This window comes from Artemia sp. Qi Xiang Cuo, chromosome 10 (genome assembly GCF_049724085.1).
Source record: "Artemia sp. Qi Xiang Cuo chromosome 10, ASM4972408v1, whole genome shotgun sequence".
Lineage (NCBI taxonomy): Eukaryota > Metazoa > Arthropoda > Branchiopoda > Anostraca > Artemiidae > Artemia > Artemia sp. Qi Xiang Cuo.
In genome coordinates this window covers 74,459,723-74,480,549 of record NC_142803.1, presented here as the reverse complement: position 1 = coordinate 74,480,549, position 20,827 = coordinate 74,459,723, and the positions used below count along the sequence as shown (strand labels likewise).

At 33.7% G+C, this 20,827-nt stretch overlaps 1 protein-coding gene across 1 annotated transcript in view; it reads right to left on the bottom strand.

Annotated features, from left to right (window-relative positions):
- Positions 1–20,827, bottom strand: part of LOC148948156 (uncharacterized) — a 165,059-nt gene that overhangs the window by 2,676 nt on the left and 141,556 nt on the right. Inside the window, exons 5-6 of the mRNA XM_089096122.1 lie at positions 2,455–2,625; positions 263–918 (exon numbers count right to left, since the gene is read on the bottom strand). Of these exons, the coding sequence (XP_088952248.1) occupies positions 263–918; positions 2,455–2,625 (827 nt within the window). The remainder of the gene's footprint in view (positions 1–262; positions 919–2,454; positions 2,626–20,827) is intronic.

Genomic DNA, 20,827 nt, shown 5'->3' with positions numbered 1-20,827 from the left:
CAAATTTGATGCTCGAGAAAAGGTTTTATCACAAATATGACACTTAAACGGGTTTTCACGTATGCACTCTTTTATGGGTGTTCAAACTTACTGCGTGAGAAAAGGTTTGGTCATAAACATCACACTTAAACGGTTTTTCACCCGTATGCACTCTATTATGGGTGTTCAAATTTGATGCTCGAGAACAGGTTTTATAACAATAATCACACTTAAACGGTTTTTCACCCGTATGCACTCTTTTATGGGTGTTCAAATTTGATACTGTAGAAATAATTTGGTCAAAAACATCACACTTAAACGGCTTCTCACCCGTATGCACTCTCTTATGGGTGTTTAAATTTGATGCTTTAGAACAGGTTTGGTCGCAAACATCACACTTAAACGGTTGCTCACCCGTGTGCATTCTTTGATGGGTGTTCAAACATGCTGCATGAGAAAAATTTTGGTCACAAATATCACACTTAAATGGTTTTTCACCCGCATGCACTCTTTTATGGGTGTTCAAATGTGATGCTCGAGAAAAGGTTTTATCACAAACTGCACACTTAAACGGTTTTTCACCCGTATGCACTCTTTTATGGGTGTTCAAACGTGATGCTAAAGAAAAGTTTTTATCACAAACGTCACACTTAAAAAGTTTCTCACCTGTATGCACTCTTTTGTGTACTTTCAAAGTGTGCATTCGAGAAAAGGTCTTATCACATACCTCACATTTATATGTTCTTTGATATCTTTTCAGTTTTTCATACTTTGTGCTTTGAAGGTTACTTTTCAAACCTGTTTTCTGATACTCTAAGCCTTTTCCTTCAGATTCTGATGCAGACGAAATTAAAAAAATGCTTGTGGATGGATTCTTTGAAACAACTAGTGACGTATTTCCTTTTAGGTGAAGTCCAGAAACGCGTATTGAAAAGTGACCTAAAAGTTTAAAAGTCTACAGAGGTAACCAAATAACAAAAAAAAAAAAGAATCAAATCTCTTAAAACTGAAAATAAATACATATCTTTCAAAATGTTTTAAAAGTCTTCTGAGTTAAAAACAGAAAAAAAACAGCTATATCAATTTTAACAACTAATTTTTTTTTTCAATCCCTCTGCTCTCCCTCATGGTGATATTAACTTTTAAAATTAGTTATGCAACAAAAGAGCAAAAATGAAACTTTAAACGATCAAAAAGTATACCTTGGTATAAATTAAACCATGAGTGAAGGAGAGGAAATATTACGACAAATATCAGTAATTATTGTGACAAAAAAAAGCTAAAAGAAAGCACATCATATGTTGAAGTTAGAATTTTTTGGGTAGCCAAAAAGCTTTGGATTAAAAAAACGACGGAAGTCAAGTTTTCCGCCGTTCTTACAAATAGCGATTCAAATAGGGATAAATTATTTTATAGACAATGAAAAACAATAATACAAATTTTGGATATTTCTGTCGTACATAGTGACACCGCCATCAGCATTTGGGTACTTTTGAATCGTTTAAAAAAATTCCTTCATAACAAAGAGTCAGGCTGGAGTACCTTGCGAGCAGATTTATTTGCTGTGCTATACTTTTTTTTTAGAGACCATGCACATATTTTAGGCTAAAAATTTCTATTTAACTCTGAACAATAAATATGTTGTTTTAGTTCAATGTTCATCGGCTATAAGCAAATTGTTAAATAAAACAATATTTAGGCTGTGACTGAGAGCTTGTCACAGGCAACCGATAACTAGTGATTGAAAACGGAACTTTTAAGAGCTCATCATAGTGTATTTACATGCAGAAAACACGTTTGTTTGGTATACAATTTTTGCTAGGCTCTGATTGTTAGTTTCAATTCGATTTAGTTTCGATTTTTTTTCGGTTATCATTTTTCACTTTGTATTAAAAGGGTTCATCCCTCTGAGGAAAACCCTCTGAGATGAAATCCAACGAGACTCGCTATATTCTTCTAGCTAAATATTTAAAACAACGCGTTCTAAAATAGACAAAAAAAACTTTTGACTTATTCTGTACAAAATAAATTTAGTATTTTTTTTTGAATCTAGCGTTTTCAGTAAATTAATATTCTATACTAAAAGTTTCTGGTAGGCAGTTGAAATAATAACAGCCGACTTTCTGCTTCTTTCAAATTCACCTTGGAATCAAAATAATAGACAGATTTATTTCTTTATCTCTTATTTTGAAGAGATAAATACACTATAAATATGGATTATAAAATGTATGTAGATATAGTTTTTATGCTTAAAGTTTTTATCAAGCCTTTTGAAAATAATAAACCTGTAAAACTACTTTTTGAAAGTTTAAAAATGTTCATTAAAGACTGCAAAAGCCGTTTGGCCAACACCTGCACATTGGAAAAACATAAAATAAAAACTCTATTTTAAGATTAAGTCTCTTTGTCCTGTTTTTGTCAAATAAAACAATATCCAATACATTTCAATTAACAACAAAAAAAAATTAGATATACCTTTATTGTTAGAATATTTGAGTTGCAATTCCTGGGTGTCATATTCAAATTTACATGTTCCTGAAAAGCTAGATAAATTCAGTAAGGAAACATCTTCACGTTTTGGTGACAAAAGATGGTTTGAAACATGAAAGGGCTTCTCAAAGTCAAATGGTAAAGTGTCTTCAAATTCTAAAACAAATTTTTAATTAAACAGACATATAAAAATTTTAACAGTAAAGCTTACTAAAAAAATGCAACTGCTTATTCTTTTTAGTTACATGTAAAAATGTAAATATACAGACATTATGTACATATATAAAATTAAATGTGTAGGCTATAAAGGTTTTTTCTCAAATTTTTTTAAAATCTGCTTTTTATAAAGCAAAAGAATACCTGAAACATACAACGAAATTCATTAACATAGAACAAACGAAAAACTGAAATTCTAAAAAAAAAATACATAACATAGAACTAACTGCTAGATAAGTGTAAATTTAGGATGTTGTACTCAATCAAAAAAAAAAAAATGTAAAAAATATAAAATAAAAAATATAGATTTTACAGCTTACCAATCACAAAGAATAACAACCAATATATCGGGGGGGGGAGGGGTTCTGCATTAGTTCCAAAGTACAAAATATATTGTCCCAAAATTTGACAGCTGAATTCTACAAGCTTTATCCCTCTCTTACATGTCTTATAACTTGATGTTACCATCTGAAGCCCCAGGACTACCCCTGCTTTGGCGGTAATGTATAGTTCATCATACCTGCACAAGGGAGAAGATTGACAGAAAAATTCTCAACGGGATGATTACTCGACTCACCAAAATTAAAAATAAAAGCTAATAATCTGAATTAAAATAAGTTTTGTGGCACAAAGAAGCCACTTGTATCACCCCTCAGCTCTTAATCATTAGATCAAAAACATATACAGTTACATTTTTTTTTCTTAGGAAAAAAATTGACTATTATTTTCTAGAGTAAAGTAGCTTTTCTTTAATTCTGTAACAGAAAATTTAACTGTATAGGATTACCGTTTTTAATTAATGAATCCTCAGAAACTGGAATGAGATCAGCCATTTTCAGAATTTGTGGCAAGTCCATGAAAGATCTTGGAGAACGGAGTTAATGCAAACTATGAGAAGTATTATACTATCATCAACACTTGGATACGACAGAGAGTTTAGTCAGGAGTCCTAAAATAAAAAATATATAATGATTGATGACTAATAATGACTTATAACCACTGCAAAGCATATGTTATCTTAATACAGTTGAAAGCACAGGATCGACTCCTTCAGCAGTGAAAATGGTGAAAAAATTAAAAAACTTACCTTTTTGAAGTAACTATTTTAAAGTCCTGTTGTTGATTTTAATTTACATTACACTTTCATGGTAAAAAAGGAAAATACAACTTTTAGCTTATTTCTGTTAGCTGTATTTTTTTACTAGATTTTCCAAGCCAAAAACTATTAGATTGGAAAATTTGTTTTAACTCCTGTAACGAAAGCTTTATTCATGGTTTTATTGCTTAAAACACTAGAAAGTGTAGGCCTATTATGTATATATGACAATATAATTTTCCAAGAGGGTATAATCTAGTTGTTCTTACTTTTAGGGCTTCATGAATGTGATAATAAAGCTAAAATTAGATCCAACAAGATATTATGTAACAGCATTGTATTTATCAATTTAAAAATTAACCAAAATTTAAGTAATTACCTTCTAGAGGAATATAAAATTCAAATCTAGTGAAACTCAAGAAATTAAAAAAGTATTTCCAGTAAAATAATGCCCGTGCCACATTGTAGTCACACTTGCCGATAAAATCAAAATTAAGCACGACTACAGCGCCAATTACGTTCGCCGCTTGTAATTTCTCGAGTTGAACATTGCTCACCTTTCAAACATAAATTTCTTGACTGACCAATCAGAGCCAAGGTTTAAGGCGTTTAACACATTTTATGACACGTGTTCCCGTGTGCAACAGAAAAAGTTTTATAACAAAAATCACACTTAAATGGTTTCTCACCCGTGTGCATTCTTTGATGGGTGTTCAAACATGCTGCATGAAAAAAGGTTATAATACAAATGAATGTGCATTGTCAGTTTAATATACATATACCGATATTTAGTAATCAAAATGTTGAAATTATTTGATTTATTAAAGTTATAAAAGTAAAAACATTTATATTTTTTTCAGTAAAGGGCAAATTTTTTCTGGCCTTGGGAAGGCATAGGGGTTTTGCGCCCAACTTAGGTTAATTTCTGCTAGTTTTGAGTTTGACTCGGTTATTTATTGCGATTTCTGTTCGTTTTGGGTTTCATTTATTTATCGATGCTGATTCGTGGTAGTTTTATACTTGGTAGATTATTTGATTTTATTTTTGCTCATTTTTTGTTTCATGGAGTTCTTTACTTTTCTGTGAAAAACTTATTTTGTAGAAAAAGTTTTTTAACTTAATTTCTGTTTGTTTTATATTGACATAGTCTTATCAGAGAAAAAGAAAATAATACTTTAAATCATTTCGTTTTTTAAGACTTCATAGTTTGGCCTGCTATTTGTATGCTGGAGAAAAAATTTCAGCAATTTTTAGCAACGTACACCCTTTTAAGAATCTGGACACGCCTCGCTCTTTACGCTAAAGTTTTTTTATTGTTTAAAAAAATAGAGTTGTGAGAAAGTCAAACTTTAGCGTAAAGAGCGAGGCGTTGAGGAGGGGACAGCCCCTTTCATATAAGGAATAATTTCTGTTCGTTTTAAGTTTTAACGTCGTTCCTTACTTTCAGTTAAAAAACTTGTTTTTTTATTTAATTTTTGAAGGTTTTTGAATTAATGCAGGTTTTGATATTGGCTCACCGTACATGAATAATTAAAACAAAATTTTCATATTATATTTGGTTAAATGGCTTTCTCGAAACTTGTTTAATTTTATTTACGAACATTTTTATTAGTAATAAATATACGTAACTTAGAATTAACTTACGTAACGAACTTCTATATTCATAACTTTTTAACACGTATATTAGGGGGTTCGCCCCCTAGTCAATACCCTGCTCTTTAAACTATAGTTCGAATTTTTTTCCAGTTCTTTAAAAATGACCTCTTAATCACAATCAGTTGATCAGTTGAAAAACTTGTTTTTTTTTATTTAATTCCTGATCTTTTTCTTTCATAATGCTGGGACATCCGGCGCCCCCTTCATAGCAATGTCCCTTCCCCCATTAAAACTTCCTTCATGGAAAGATCCTTCCATATAGCCCCCGACCCTCTCCTTCCCCCAACTACCAGAAAAAATCTCCTCTGAAAAAGTCTGTATACTTCCCAATAACCAATACTATATGTTAACATTGAGTAAAGTTCATAACTTTCAGCCCTTTCCCTGGGGACTTTGGGGGGATCAAGTCATCCTAAAAGACATTTTTATCATATTTTCGGCCATGCTGAACAAAATGGCTATCTCAAAATTTTTATCGGGTGACTTTAAACAAAATTAGCTTTGGAGGGGGCCTAGTTTCCCTCCATTTTTTTTGGTCACTTAAAAGGGGCACTAGAACTTTTAATTTCCGTTCGAATGCGCCCTCCCGCGATATTCTAGGACCACTGGGTTGACACGATCACCCCTGGGAAAAAAACAACAAACAAAAAAAAACAAAGAAACACGCATCCGTGACCTTTCTTTTGACAAAAAATGCGAAATTCAACGGTTTTTCAGATAGGGGATTGAAACATTTATAGCAGGGTATTATTATAGGCAAAATCCTGTGGTATGATTCTTATTAACGTTCTGTTGCATGTAAAGGGCCTCTCCTCTTTTCTTTGAAAATCAGTCAAATTTTATCAGGCACGTAACTTTTGATGGGTAAGATTAAACTTAATGAAACTTATATATTTGAAATCAGAATTAAAATTTGATTCTTTTGATGTATCTATTGGTATCAAAATCCCGTTTTTTAGAGTTTCGGTTACCATTGAGCCGGGTCGCTCCTTACTTACAGTTCGTTACCACGAACTGTTTGAAAATGTCAAGCCTTCCAATCACTTTCAACAATTAAAAAGGACACTAGGCCTTTCGATTTCCAATCGAATGAGACCTTTTGGAAATGACAATGCTTTCTATAAACACCTTATATGCTCCCAGGGCGTAAATTACAATCCTTAACCTAAGGTCTGTTAGGGTGGTTGTCATACTCTAAGACCAAATTTCCAGAATTTTCAACTACGTTAAACAACATGGCTATCTAAAAATTTTGATTAGATGTGTTTGGGGAAACGGTGGGCGTGAGAGGGGCGTTAGTCGCCTTCCAATCACTTCCGACTATTAAAAAGGCCACAAGCCACCCCAATTTCTAATTGAATGAGCGCTTTTTGCTCTGTAAAACTAGAGTTTACAGTCAAAAACCCTTATTAGCTCATATTTTACGGAAATAGTTTTGTAACTGAATCAATTTCCAATACCCCGAGATTTTCCAAGTAAACATGCCCAGAATATAAACCCAAACAATTTAAGTAACAATTAATTGTAAAATTTAAAAAGTAGCAAAACATTGTGTTACAATTGTAACTATGAAAAAATCGTTCCCACAAAAGAAGGTAACAGCAATAAATATGCAGAATAACCAATTTCACTTGACATGCAACCAACCATGTAATCTAAATCTTAGGTTTGAAATTTGCATAAAATGTGTCAAAAATTGTATAAATTACAAGGAAAAGCTTCAGAAAATATTTGCGTGAAATACAATGTTAAACTATGTATCAAGTAAAAAATTGTATCATGCTAGGAAGAATTCCTAAGTGAAGTTTTAAAGAGTCATAAATTTATTCAAAAGTTAGTTAAAATCGAGTAGCTGATTGGGACAGCACTGCCCAATAGTAATAGAAGACAAAAAATTTGAACCAATAGGATCAATATTATGCGCTCTTAAGTAACGCCCGTATGTAACCTTCGGCTAAAATCTCAGAGTATAGTATTTTCGAACTTAGCAATTTTGAGTTTATTTTGAGTCTTTTTCCAGCCTTATGTCAATCTTGTATGAATCTTATGAGAGTTTTACTTGAGATTCGGGACAGTTTTATTGTAGACTCATTTTAAACCTTTTATCCTATGTGAATTAAATAGACAATAATACTGAACCAGCGAACAGTTTAACTTAGTGTCATCTACTGCAAGTGTTTTGATATACCAAAGCTCTGTTCCAGTTCTTTGAGTAAATAAATGCATCATCTTCTTATTTTATTCTCTTTATGCTAGTATTTCTCGAGATAGCTTGTGCTTTTGGGTCCACTCACTCTCAAGGGAACTTGAATCTCTTCAATCTGATTTCGACTCAGTATGGCTGCTAGTGCGAGCTCCCCATTTGTACTGTTAAGTTAAGCTCCCTACATACGAAGTTCCGCCTCCACTCAGGTCTGCCACTCGCGAACTGTCAACTAAGAGTTTAGCTAAAATTCATCCATAAAAATATACAACTGAAAGATTCATACACCAAGAAATGACTTAAAGCATGAGAACAAAACCCCTTTTATTGATATTCCCACATAACAAAAGAAAACCCCCCATTAGAATTGGTGCGGCTCGGTTTAAAGGAGCAATACACAAGGACAAGATTTTCTACAAAAAGATTATTGAGAAGTATTACCATAAGAAAGTGCAATATTTTATGCTTGCTTTGAAGTGCAATATTATGTGCATGCTTTGAAGTGCAATATATTGTGTTGAGACTAAGTTCCCTTAAACGTGAACAATATCAAAAAATAAAACCAGTGCCGAATTTTAAATTATTAAAAAAAAATGTCGTTAGATCAAAACGAACAATTGTTAAAGCAGAAACTCATTGCCAAAACAGTGGAAATTTTTAAAATCTCTCCCATCATATAACGGTGATTCAGATGTAGATGAATTCATTATCCAATTAAACCAATTCGTAGAAGTAACTCAAACGGACTTAAAATCATTAGTAGGCATGTTGTTAATGAGACTTAAGGGGCAAGCACTAACATTTCTAAAGCAAATAGAAAATACAATAGGGGAAGACAACAACCTTCCAATAATCATAATTGGAAAATTGCTAAAAGCGTTCCGAAAAAGATTTGTTGAAACCAGTTCAACACACAAACTAAAGCAGGGTACGGTTTGTTTCGACGAAACCAAAAAAACTAGAGAATATCTGCACAAAGTAATGGTATCTATTGAAGCCAAGTACGGAAAGGAATTTGGTCCTTTATACGATAAAATTGCACTAAATGCTTTCATGAAAGGATTAAGCCCCAAACTGTACCGAATGTTGATATCAAAGAATATCCAAACATTAGAGCTAGCTGTCCAGGAAGTAGAGAGAATGATAGAAATTGACTCAATTGTGGTGAACCACAATAAGTCAAGAATAAATAACGTAGAATATTCAACTCCGGGACGATCACGAGCGATTTCCCCAGGATTCTTTTCGAGAGACAATTCACCCAAACCGAACCAAAATAGATCTCCAAACCCTACGAGGCAAAGGATGGTACGTTTTGTACCCACGAATACGACAAACCACGTACATAACCCCCCCACTATATGCTACGCATGTAATAAGCAAGGACATATTGCCAGGGAATGCCGTACTAGAAATGACTTTACACCAGCAGCCCACAGTTTTAATAACCGTTTGTTCGGGAGAACAAACTGATATGCCAATGGGTCAGGAAGCTATAGAAATAACCCCCACGTCTCCCATCGTTTCGCAACCCGTATCAACAAGGATTTGCGCAAACAAATCCTACCCCCAACCGACAAAATAATTATCGGTTCCCCAACCCAAATACGCAACAGAACATGTACCAAATTAATTCACAAACAGTGTATCCGACTAGATTTAACAGGAATACGGGCAATGACAGAAGATATTTTTTCCCAACGGGAAATGAAAGAAATTTTTCGGGAAACGAAAGAAATTTTTCGTCAATACAAAATGAAGAAATGCCGCGAGCCGTCGGCACAAGAAATCCTAACTCACGCAATTATACGTGGCAACCAAGACAATTAAATGTCAATCAACTTGGAACTTCACTAGCAAATGAAATTCCCACCGAACCCCAATGTCAAACGCCAACTTATCAGATAAGCGCACAGGGAAACGAATTAGGCTCCCAAGAAAATTAACCGGGACCCTAGAGGCCAGTATTTTTTATAGGTCCCATCCAGTAATTGTACCTTCTTTTAGTGATAATAATGATATATTACCTATATTAAATAATTTTAGTGTTGCAAGTATTAATTTCAAAGCGTTAATAGATTCCGGTGCATCAGTTAACATAATAAATTCGAATGTATTTAATAGACTACCAGTGTATATTAAGCGACGGAAAAATTTCAATATTCCCAGTTAGAGGCTATTATTGGTGCTAATTTTCTAAAATCTAATAAAGTGTTATTAGATATAGCAAAAAACAGACTCGTGTATCCATACGATCCTATTCTCCAACGCGTCGAGAGAGAGGAAGCAACAGTGAATAGAATAAAATCTTTTGTACCCTATCTCTCGTCTTGTGGGAGAAAATCAAGCAGCAAATGGATCGAGTCAATAAAAGCAAAAATAGGGAAAATGCAGGAGTATAGACAAACAGAAATAAAGAAAATAGCTGAATTATGGAATTAAATAATAAATCCAAGTACTATCGTAAGGGGACAGGACTTGAATTTACCCTAAAAACCAACCCCACAAGCGGCAGAACTGACGCAACCAAGCGCCAAACTTAATTTAATAGAAAATCACACGGAGGAAAAATATTATGGATTCGCAGTACGCAAAACAATAATTCCCCAAAATACTATGCAAAGAGTTCAAAGCTCACAAATGGTTACCCCTGTGAATGACAATTCCAAAATTTGGTTTGCATCCCCGTGTAAAGAAATTCCAGAAAACCTGTTTTGTGAAGAACAGATTATTTCATATGAAAAAGGCGAAGGTTTTATTTGGTTGACTAACACACATGAAAACGATACGATTACATTAAAAAGGGAACATGCCTCGTTGAAATACAAGTGATTTCTGAACATTAGCTAAACAAATGGAAAAACTCCAAGAAAACATTAGTTAATGGAATTGATGTCAGTAACCCAAAGGATAGGTACCCACTAACAAGATCCCAATTTTTGGAAAAATTTAAATTAGACCATATCCAAGATACACAATTAAACAAAAAATTATGTGAATTGCTCTGGAATTTTAGAGATATTTTTTCTACATGTGAGGAAGATATTGGATTGATACCGTTCTATGAACATTCTATACAAACCACAGGGTTGCTCGTAGCTAAACAGCCCTATCGCATCCCTTATCCCTATAAAGATTGGTTAAAAAATAAAATCCACGAATTAGAAAGAAACAACATTATACGGCCAAGTATAAGCCCGTATTCAGCCCCCGTTATATTAGTGCCAAAAAAGAACAAGGACATTAGGCTTGTAGTAGACTATAGAGCCTTAAATAAGCAGGTAGTTAGTGACAAATTTCCCCTGCCCCTCATTGATGAAATCCTAGACTCTATTTCAACCAAAAATAAAATTTTTACATCGCTTGACCTCACACAAGGTTATCACCAGGTTAAGATAGAAGATAACGACGTTTATAAAACGGCCTTTTCGACGACGGAATGTGGTTCTTATGAATATTTGAGAGTACCCTTCGGACTCAAAACTAGTTCAAGTACATTAGGTAGACCTCTGTTACACTTATTACGAGGCACAGAAAATATTATCCATTTTGTGGATGATGTGATATGTGTGGGACAAACACCAGAGGATCATTTAAAAACATTAACCAAAGTTTTTGAAAAATTCAGGGAGGGTAATTTAAAATGTAGACCTGAAAAAGTAAATTTACTCCAATCCGAAATAAAATTTTTAGGAATGATAGTGACCCAAGGCCAAATATCACCAGACCCCGAAAAAAAAATGCGTAGAAAACCTCAAACTGCCAAAAACTATGAAATAACTAAGAGGCATTATGGGTTTAACAAGTTATTTTAGAAAATTCATACCCAACTACGCCCAAATTGCCAAACCCTTAACGGACCTGACTAAAGGGGAAAGCAAAACTATCACCTGGTCGAATGAAGCTCAAACTTCATTAGATACTCTCAAAAAAACTCTTATTTCTGAACCAATATTAGCGTTACCAGACTTTGAAAAAGGAGTATTTGTGGTTACCACTGATGCTTCAACTCTGGGCATCGATGCAATCCTTTCCCAATTAATCCCCGTGGAAAATTACTCCGAACCCATACAAGAACCCCCTCGGTATATAGAGAAAGTCATATGCTATTCAAGCAGAACTTTAACCAAAGGCGAAAGTAGTTATTCAGCAACGCAATTAGAGTTACTATCTATAATTTACCATTTAGATAAATTCAGACATTATTTAGTAGGACGAAAATTTAAACTGAGCTCGGACCATTAAAGTTTACAATACCTAAGCACATTCAAAAATCCAACTGGAATTTTAGCGAGATGGATAATGAAAATCCAAAACCTGGATTACGAATTTGAACATGTGGCAGGTAAACAAAATGCCCCTTGCGATTACTTGAGTAGATAGCCTGAGAATAACCCGTCAGACAATGAAACTAAACAAATAAATCCCATTAATCCCAGTAAACGATAACACAAGAAGAATAAACCCAAAATTCTAAGAGAAGAAAACGAAATTACTCGTACCCCCTTATCCCTAGCTAACATTAAAAGAAACCAAGTTAAGGATGAAATGTGTTTGACTCTCATTAATTATTTTGTGAATTCCGATAATCTCCCTGATAAGTTCAAAGCCCTGAGACAAGAAATAGACAATTTTTATTACGATATGGACGAGGAATTCCTCTGCAGGATAGTAACAGGCGAAACAAATAGAAATCAAACCTTAATAATCCCAGGTCTACCTCAACGCTTAATAATACCTGCCTTTGAGTACTTCCATTCTGAGATAGGTGGACACTTGGAATAACCAAAACATTTCACAGGCTAAAACAATATTTTTATGTTCCGTCGGCATTAACAAGACTTAAGGATTTTATAAATACATGTGAAGCGTGTAACCTAAGGAAAAATCCCCAAACGTGGCCTAATCCCCCCATGGGAAGAGTGCCAGTAGCAATGTTCCCTTTCGATATCGTTTCATTTGACCTATATGGAACAAGTGGAGGATTACCTGTTTCTAATAGAGGACATACTTGCGTTCTCTCGGTAAAAGACCATTTTACCAGCTTCACTTTTGCCAAAGCTTTGAAAAATCAAGGCGCATATGCCACAAGTAAAGCGTTAGCAAAAATATTTTTAAAATTTGGTGTTCCTCACCAAGTTATTAGTGATAATGGAACTAACTTCGTTTCTAAAGTAACAAAAGATTTAATGAGTTTCCTTAAAATCAAAAAATTATTAACCTCCCCCTACCATCCCCAAGCTAATGGAAAAATTGAAAATAGGCACAAAATATTCTCCAATGTTTTGAGTATTTATACAAAGGACAATCGAAACGGTTGGGATTTTTATCTACCTTACTTAACCAATGTAATTAATACCGCTTATTCAGGAATGACCAAAGATAGTCCATTTTTTCTTTTATTTGGACGCGATTTTAAAATACCTTATCAGGAAATTATAGAGTCCAGAGAATATTACAATAATAGCGAGGACTACAAGCAAGATTTTATAAATAGGATAAGAAAAACCTATAAAATAGTTAGACAAGAGTTAGAAAAATGTAAGACGAACCAAGAGTTGAGAAACAAGTCCAAAATCAAAGGAAATATAAATTTTAAAGTGGGACATTGTGTGTACCTAAAAAACGAGGCAAAGCTAGAAGGAAAAAAACTTTCCAATAAATATTCAGGACCCTACAGAATAATAAAAAAATACGGCAATGATTTTATTTTTAAAATGGTAAATCCAGAAAACGGGAGAACATACAAGGCACATGTTAGCCGTATAAAAGGAGCCAAATACCCCGTTAAGTGGGCACCCGAACCCTCATCTTTAGATTCATCAAACGTGGAAAACGAGTTCCCTAAGTCGAGGCTAGCCGAATTAAAACGCTTTAATTTCAAACAAAACTACTTTGAGAACCATAGCGAAGAGGAAGATTTTGAGGAATTTTTAGCCATGAAAAATTTAGTCATCCCTAAAAGAAAACCCTTAATACCCATGCCTGCAAGAACCCCAAAAAGTCCAGAGAGTTCATCTTCAGAAAGCTCGAAGGAAGAATTGGATTATACGCTATCGCCAAAAACCCAGTTTTTCCCCGATAGAATTTCAACCCCATGTCCCCCCAAAAGATTTCCTGATGACATGGTACCCCCAGCGACACCGATAGAAAGACCCCTATCGTTACAGGAGGAATTAAACAGAGCTGTGGAAACCCCAGGTGCGAAAAAGAGGAAGACTCCCTCTAGGGATACAAATACAAAGAGCTTGAGAGAAGCCATGGACAATATAAACTATCCGATAAAAACAAGGCAAAGCACCTTGCCTAGGACCCAGGAACACCCCGAAGATGAAAATCTAAGACAATACCATAACATAACGGTATCCAAAGTAACACCCAAGGAATCCCACTCCTGGAAACACACCATGCTAAGAAATATACCTCAGCCCCCCCCCCCTCATGAAGATATGGCATTCAAGCAATGGAGACACTCCCGAAAAATATTTGACTCCTCCCAGAGCTCCCGCGAATCTTTTAACTCCCCCGAAACAGGACGTCAGCATGAGGAAACGGAAAATAAACCCTCTACTTCAAAAGGCAATGAAATATATGAAGCAAGGGCAGGCGATTCTCCGAAATTACAAAGAACCACCCCAGAAAGCGCCAGTGATGAATCTTCAGGAACTAGTTCTACTGAATCCGACGATGAGCTCCAAGAGACACAAAAGCAAAAACCAACTTTGGCTACCGCGCAAGCAAAACGAGCTAAGGCAAAAGGTCAAAAATTTCTATTAAAACAGTACAAGAAATTTGACCTAACCTCTATGGGAAAGTCAAAAAAGAGTAAAACACCAGAAACTGAACAAGAAGTTACCACAAAATCGGGCAGAATTAGCAAAAAACCAGACAAATGGAAATACGTCTAGAAATCAAGTATTGGGGTACCTGATCTCTAACCCAAAAATTTATAAGTTAATAGTAAATCGAAATGAGAAGTTAAAAAAAAGCATATAAAAAAGACATTACAATGAAAGAGACCCTTAAAAAGTCAAAAAAGTTAATAGTTAAATTTTTCCAGATAAATTGAATCTGGGCTTGATAAAAAATCCCGAAGATAGAGGAAGAACAAGAATTGTTCAACACCTCCGACAAAAAGAAGAATAACTAGTGCAACCCCATTACAGACAGAACAAATATGGATCAGCTATTTCAAATACGATCAAAACTCCTAGAAGCATCGGCCCAATGGATAACAGAAAAATTAAAAATTGAGAATATGATAGAAGTCATACTTAAATCCATTAGCGAGGTTAAGGCATCCCAAGAAAAAATGAACAAGAAAATAAATGAGATCTTAGTAACTAAACAAATAGATAAATTAATTGAGGCCCAGTTCATGGAAGTGAAAAAACAAACCGCCAAAATCCAGAATGAAATGGAATCGATAAGCGACGCAACGCTTGTCGAAAGGGATATAATTATCCCGATCAGATCCTAAAATTACAAGTATTATACGATAAAATGCAGGAAATTGGTAAAAAAGTAAAAGATTATAGAAATAGTACTGTTCTATCCGTGACAATGGCAATACAAGAATTCTTGGCACCCCAAAGAGCAAAGATCCTAGACTTGCAGCATAAATACGACCACTTAAAAGCACAAAAGGAAATAATTAAGCTGCAACAGGACAGTTTAGAGAAACAGCTAAAGGAAAACCATGCCGAAATTACCAAAGAAATAAAGAAACAAAGAGATTTCTGCTCAAACTTAGAGAAAATGGTTGCAACATATTTTACAGTTAAAATTGACCTACCCCTCAGTCCCCATTTGGAAAATCTTCTTGCTAATGATTACAACGAGGGACCGTCACAACCCGTATATTTTGTAGTCCCAAACCAAGCTCGCCATAACATAAAATCCCAAGTGGAAGCTATTCAACAGGATCCCCCAACGGATAATCACATAATTATGAGGACCCAGTACTCTGACGCCCAAGAAAATATTACTACGGGCCAAGATTCCTCAGAAGTCTCTGCACCACAAGGAACACCCAAAAAACAGCCATTATCAGAAGAAACGAAAAACTAAGGAACACCAAACACGGGAATTAATTGAACTCAAAGAAAGAGGTAAAAATCCCTTTCTCGTTAAAAAAATTCTTTTATATACAGTAAAGTGGTTTAGCGATAAAATATAGTGAATAACCTAATAATCGAGCGAGAACTCGTTAAACTAGATAACTATATTTCTGTTAGCCAGAAGTATTTCCTTAATAAAAAAAAATATATGCATTACAAATTTAGTCGGAAAAGGAAAAGTTTGGTAGCAAACATTTATATATACATACAAATGTGGTAGTAACAATGCAAGGCATGATTTACCTACATATGGGGTATAATAATTAACCGAATCATAGATATAGGGTTTCTGTCAATCTAGATAACAAAAGCTGGCCTGATTAATCTTTCAAAAATTGTCCATGTAAGCCTACTAAAAGAAAAAAAATCTGTTCCAGAAAATCTGTTCCAAAAACATTCAAGTCAATATTAGAACTAAAGATTTTGGCAAAAATTAGCCGATTGGTAATAGTTATAAGTACAATTGCGACCTTTTCTTGATGACATGGCGAATATATAATCCGCATGTGGGATGTGTGGTGGTATGAAGATTGGGTTATCAAAAGAGGACCATCCTTTACCAGCAAAAAAAAGTTCATCTAAGCCTTTAAATAAATTCAATTATTTAAACAAACCCTACAAACCACTAAAAAAAAAAAAATAAATAAATAAATTCCCTTCTCGCAAATTTTGCTAAGCAAATACCACTTCGGTCAATGTTAAGGATTACTTATTCAATTCGAATAACCCTTTGTAAAGCGTAGATATGATAAGAAATTAACACCCATGATTCCAAACATAATTAAAACCACTAAGATTTATCGTAGTATAGTCAGATCACTTAAGCACCAATGTCCTCGAGATAAGCTACTTTCACATCACATCCTTTTATTAACAAATAATATAGTTGACCCGTGTACTGTTGTGAACTCTGAGCTAATTGCACACCTGTGATTAATGGTCCTTTTGCGCAAAAATATGGTTTGATCTCAAAAATTAGTACTTTTGATATATCCTTAACCATATGTTTGATCATATATTGATTACAGATTGGTGTGATATAAGCCAAAATGAATAAAAATAATATACAATTCCGTTCCGAAACCTAAATGAACAAAAAAATTAATTGCCAAAGAAATAACGCAAAACAAAATCCTTGTAACCTTGAAAGGAAAAAATAAGCTAAAATTGTAGAATTTAAAATGCCGGTCTTGGTGCATAAACTTTGACCCATAGAAATGCGACATAATCCATATTGAGGCATATTCACAGAAACAAACAAAACCTCGCTATGCATCGTAATTCTTGAGTCATAAAAATAGGCCCGTCAAACACAAAAAAAACATACGAAAACCCAAAAAGGGGAACTCTTATGGTCTAACCTATTGACCAATTTGTTTAGTTGAATTTCGTTGGTAACATAGTTGAATGCCAATTAACATATCTTTAAGCCAAGTGTGACAAAACCATAAATAAAATTATTCTGATAAATGATCCCTGTAATATAGTAGTTAATAACGTATCATTCGTGAAAATTAAACAGTCTCGACAGACAAAGTAAACCATCCTTCAATAAAAAAAAATACGTAAAATTAGTTAACAAAATTCTAAAATATCGCATCTGCAAGTCACGAATAAAAGAATCTAAAGTAAGAAAAATGACAAGTATTGATCAACCTTTTTTTAATCTTTATAGGAAATTTTGCTACCACAAATGGTTGTACCATAAACAACCATGATGGCCCTTTATAGGAAATTTTGCTGCCACAAAGGGTTTTACCATAAACTAAATTTGCAACCAATACCTAGCTAACTAAACCATTAATCTTATCATCGTTAGCTAAAACAGCCTAACAACTGCAGCGCCAAATTAAACCAAAAGTATCTTAAAACGAATCATAGGGTACGAAAATAAACCTCGCAATTAGGTATAAGGAAACAACTCCTATCAATAAGCATAACAAAATAAACCACCATCTTAGGTCAAACAATTCCTTAGCTATAGAGAGGTTTTGTAACGCAATTAAATAATCACAAACCTGTGAGGCCAATGCAAAATTCGTCTCGGATAAAATTATCCACCATCAGTCGTATATTATATATGAATATATATAATACAAGAAGTTTACTAAGATAGCTTACCAGAAAGGGTAAAAGAATAAGGCCAATAATTGAAATCCCAAAATATAGTATCTCATAAATGAAAGAATTAGGTATAATATTTGAAATGATACCAATGTATAAAACTAGGCTAACGTCTCTTAAAATATAGCAAATATCGTTGTGCTTTAACAGACTGACAATACATAATAAACCTGAAAAAAAATAATCCTTGAAAAATTAATGTAACAAAATAAAGCCCTTTCATTAAAAAAAAGGAACCCTTGAAATTAATATATTCCATAATATCTGTAAAATAATCCTATGGTTTTAGCCTAGTCCTCAAGAAATCACAAAAAATAGTGAATTCCAGTTTTCGCAAAATAGATAAAACCCGCAAGGTCATTCTAACTCACAAACGCTCATATAAGGTGAAAAACAATATTTAATAATTCTCACTAACCTTATGAACTGGTCCAACCAAAATCCTTGCTAAAACTATCCCCCAATGAAGAAATATAAAGTAAAATAATTGACGACATATTATTCAAGTCAAGATTTACGAAATGCACGTCAATTATAAGTTCAAGAATATGTGTTCACTAAGGCACATACAAACTTGAACTAAAATTATTAAAATAAAAGCAAACATTTATATGAAGTTTAAATAAGTCAAGGTAAACCTCAATTAATCAAGCGAAAGTGGGAACCATAAATTTTATGAATAGGTAAACGGAACCCCAGTCCCGTAAGGTAGCGAACGGTACAAAGTTCAAATTTATTGTCATTGAGAAGAATGCTCGAAAACCATATCTTAAGCACATTCAATATTGAAACAAATATAAAAAAAGGTTTAATACCCTTAGAATTCAAAGTGGAAAACGAAACAAAATTAGTTAACGCTGGAACTAATAAGAAGTACCCTCAATGAGGAATTATGTTAAAATAACAAGTAAATAAATTCCTACACCTTAGGCAAAACTTCCATTCAAAAGGAATAAACAAATCCCTGCAAAATTTTGGATAATATCATACCTGCGCCATGTGGCACTCTGCCACAAAAGAAAAATGGTGGGACGTAATAAATGTTGACAAAAACAATCTTGACTAAACGTAATTATTCGCGCATTTTGAGGCGAAAATCGGGCCAATTCTCCGATTCCTAATTATTCTCCCCCAGAATAGGGATAACGTGCCCTACAACAACCCAGTAGGGATATGATTGAAAATACTTTATTTTACGATATAACAAGACCGTCAATTAAGACAATTCCTTGCGCGTAAGGATTTTGCTTTCAAAAAAACTTAAATCAAACAAGTGTTAGACAACGCATTTCGATTTGATTCCCATGTTTTTCAATGACATGTCCAACGAATTTATAACAAAAGAATTATATCTTGTGTTAAATTATTACATGTAAATTAGTTTAAACTAGTTTCAACCAGTCAATGAGTGCACTAAAAAGCGTAAATATACTTTATATTTCATTTAGGAAATACAAGAGAATTAAATTTATATGCCCTATGACAAATTACAAAACTTTTAGATAATATCGCGCTTGATGATAAATACCTCTGCCACGTGGCGATAACTCCGAAACAGGAAAAAATGAGCTAACACCTAAGGGTGAATGTGTTTTTCTTTTAACTCATTTATAAGGAAAGACTTAATCTCGACTAACAAACCTTTGTATTCCACTTTATTTGGAAATAATTCTAAAATACGCTGAAGTAAAGAACTTATTTCTACATATTAAAAGGTATTATTTGAGTAAACTTCAACAAAAACTCCTTACTCAATTCAACATAAACGATAACTTCAGAATAAGTATATAACGAAAAAACGATTATAGCATAAAATAAATGAACTTTCTTTGATTAATCGATTGCAAAGCCAAAAAAACTAAAATCAATAGGTATTTTAATGGAAGGTAATAAAAGCTGAATAAAGTATGACGGTAAATCAAAATGCGTTGCAATTTAATGACCTAATTAAAAAAAAGCCTTAAAAGATAAGTTCATATATTCAAACTAAGGCCTTAACAAAATCTGTTCACGTTGGTAGGATACAAAACAACCATATTCGCATTAAAAAGATTCTTAAAAAGGAATATTTGCTTGGTTAGGTAAAAATACTTAAGAAATTTTTTTTTTACCCGAACTAAACATTAAGTGAAGTTTTAAAAACCTTTTCAGATTGATCGACAGCTATAGCATTGGTTGAAATATACTAGTGAACATAAAACAACCCTTTCGTTAACAACTTAAGCCTGAACGCATACTCAAAACCATGTAAAGGTACTTTTAGCTAAGAAATCAGTAGTAACCCCCAAAACCCCCCCACACTTCAGACGGTGGAAAAATGTTCTAATTTGTTTTTAAAATTTCTCATAAAACCACGCAAAAGAAAAAGGGGGAAAACACTCTTAGCGAAAAAAATCGGTAGTAGTACCCCTCACACTTCGAATGGTAACAAAAAAAAATTTATTTCGACAATTAATAAAAGCTCAGTATACATGGAAATTCTAATTCATAAAAGCAAAATAAAATAATAATCAGCAAACAACCCCATCAAATACTCTTAAAACGGAATAAGAGCAATAATTCAAATGTCTATACGATATACAATAACGAAGATGAATGAACCCACAAGGATAGGAGGTTAGGGCCGAGGATGTGCATGGTGTATATTATCCCACCGTGCGGGTACTTGACTCTCACCTTCTGTTAAGAAAAAATTACACAAGTTACTGAATGAGGGGAATACGGGCGTTGTAAGATCTGTTGCTGACTTGGTTTTGTAACGTCTGATCGGATCTTGCGACTCCCTGTAGAACCTGGAGACTCTTTCTGGCAGACTTCTTTTCGGGTGAAACGTGAATCAACAATGTGTCGAAATTCTGCGTCGAGAATTTACTTAATGGCTGATCGAAACTGGGGTTATCATTCGTTTCATTAGCCATTGAATGAAGTTCGACAAGAAAAACT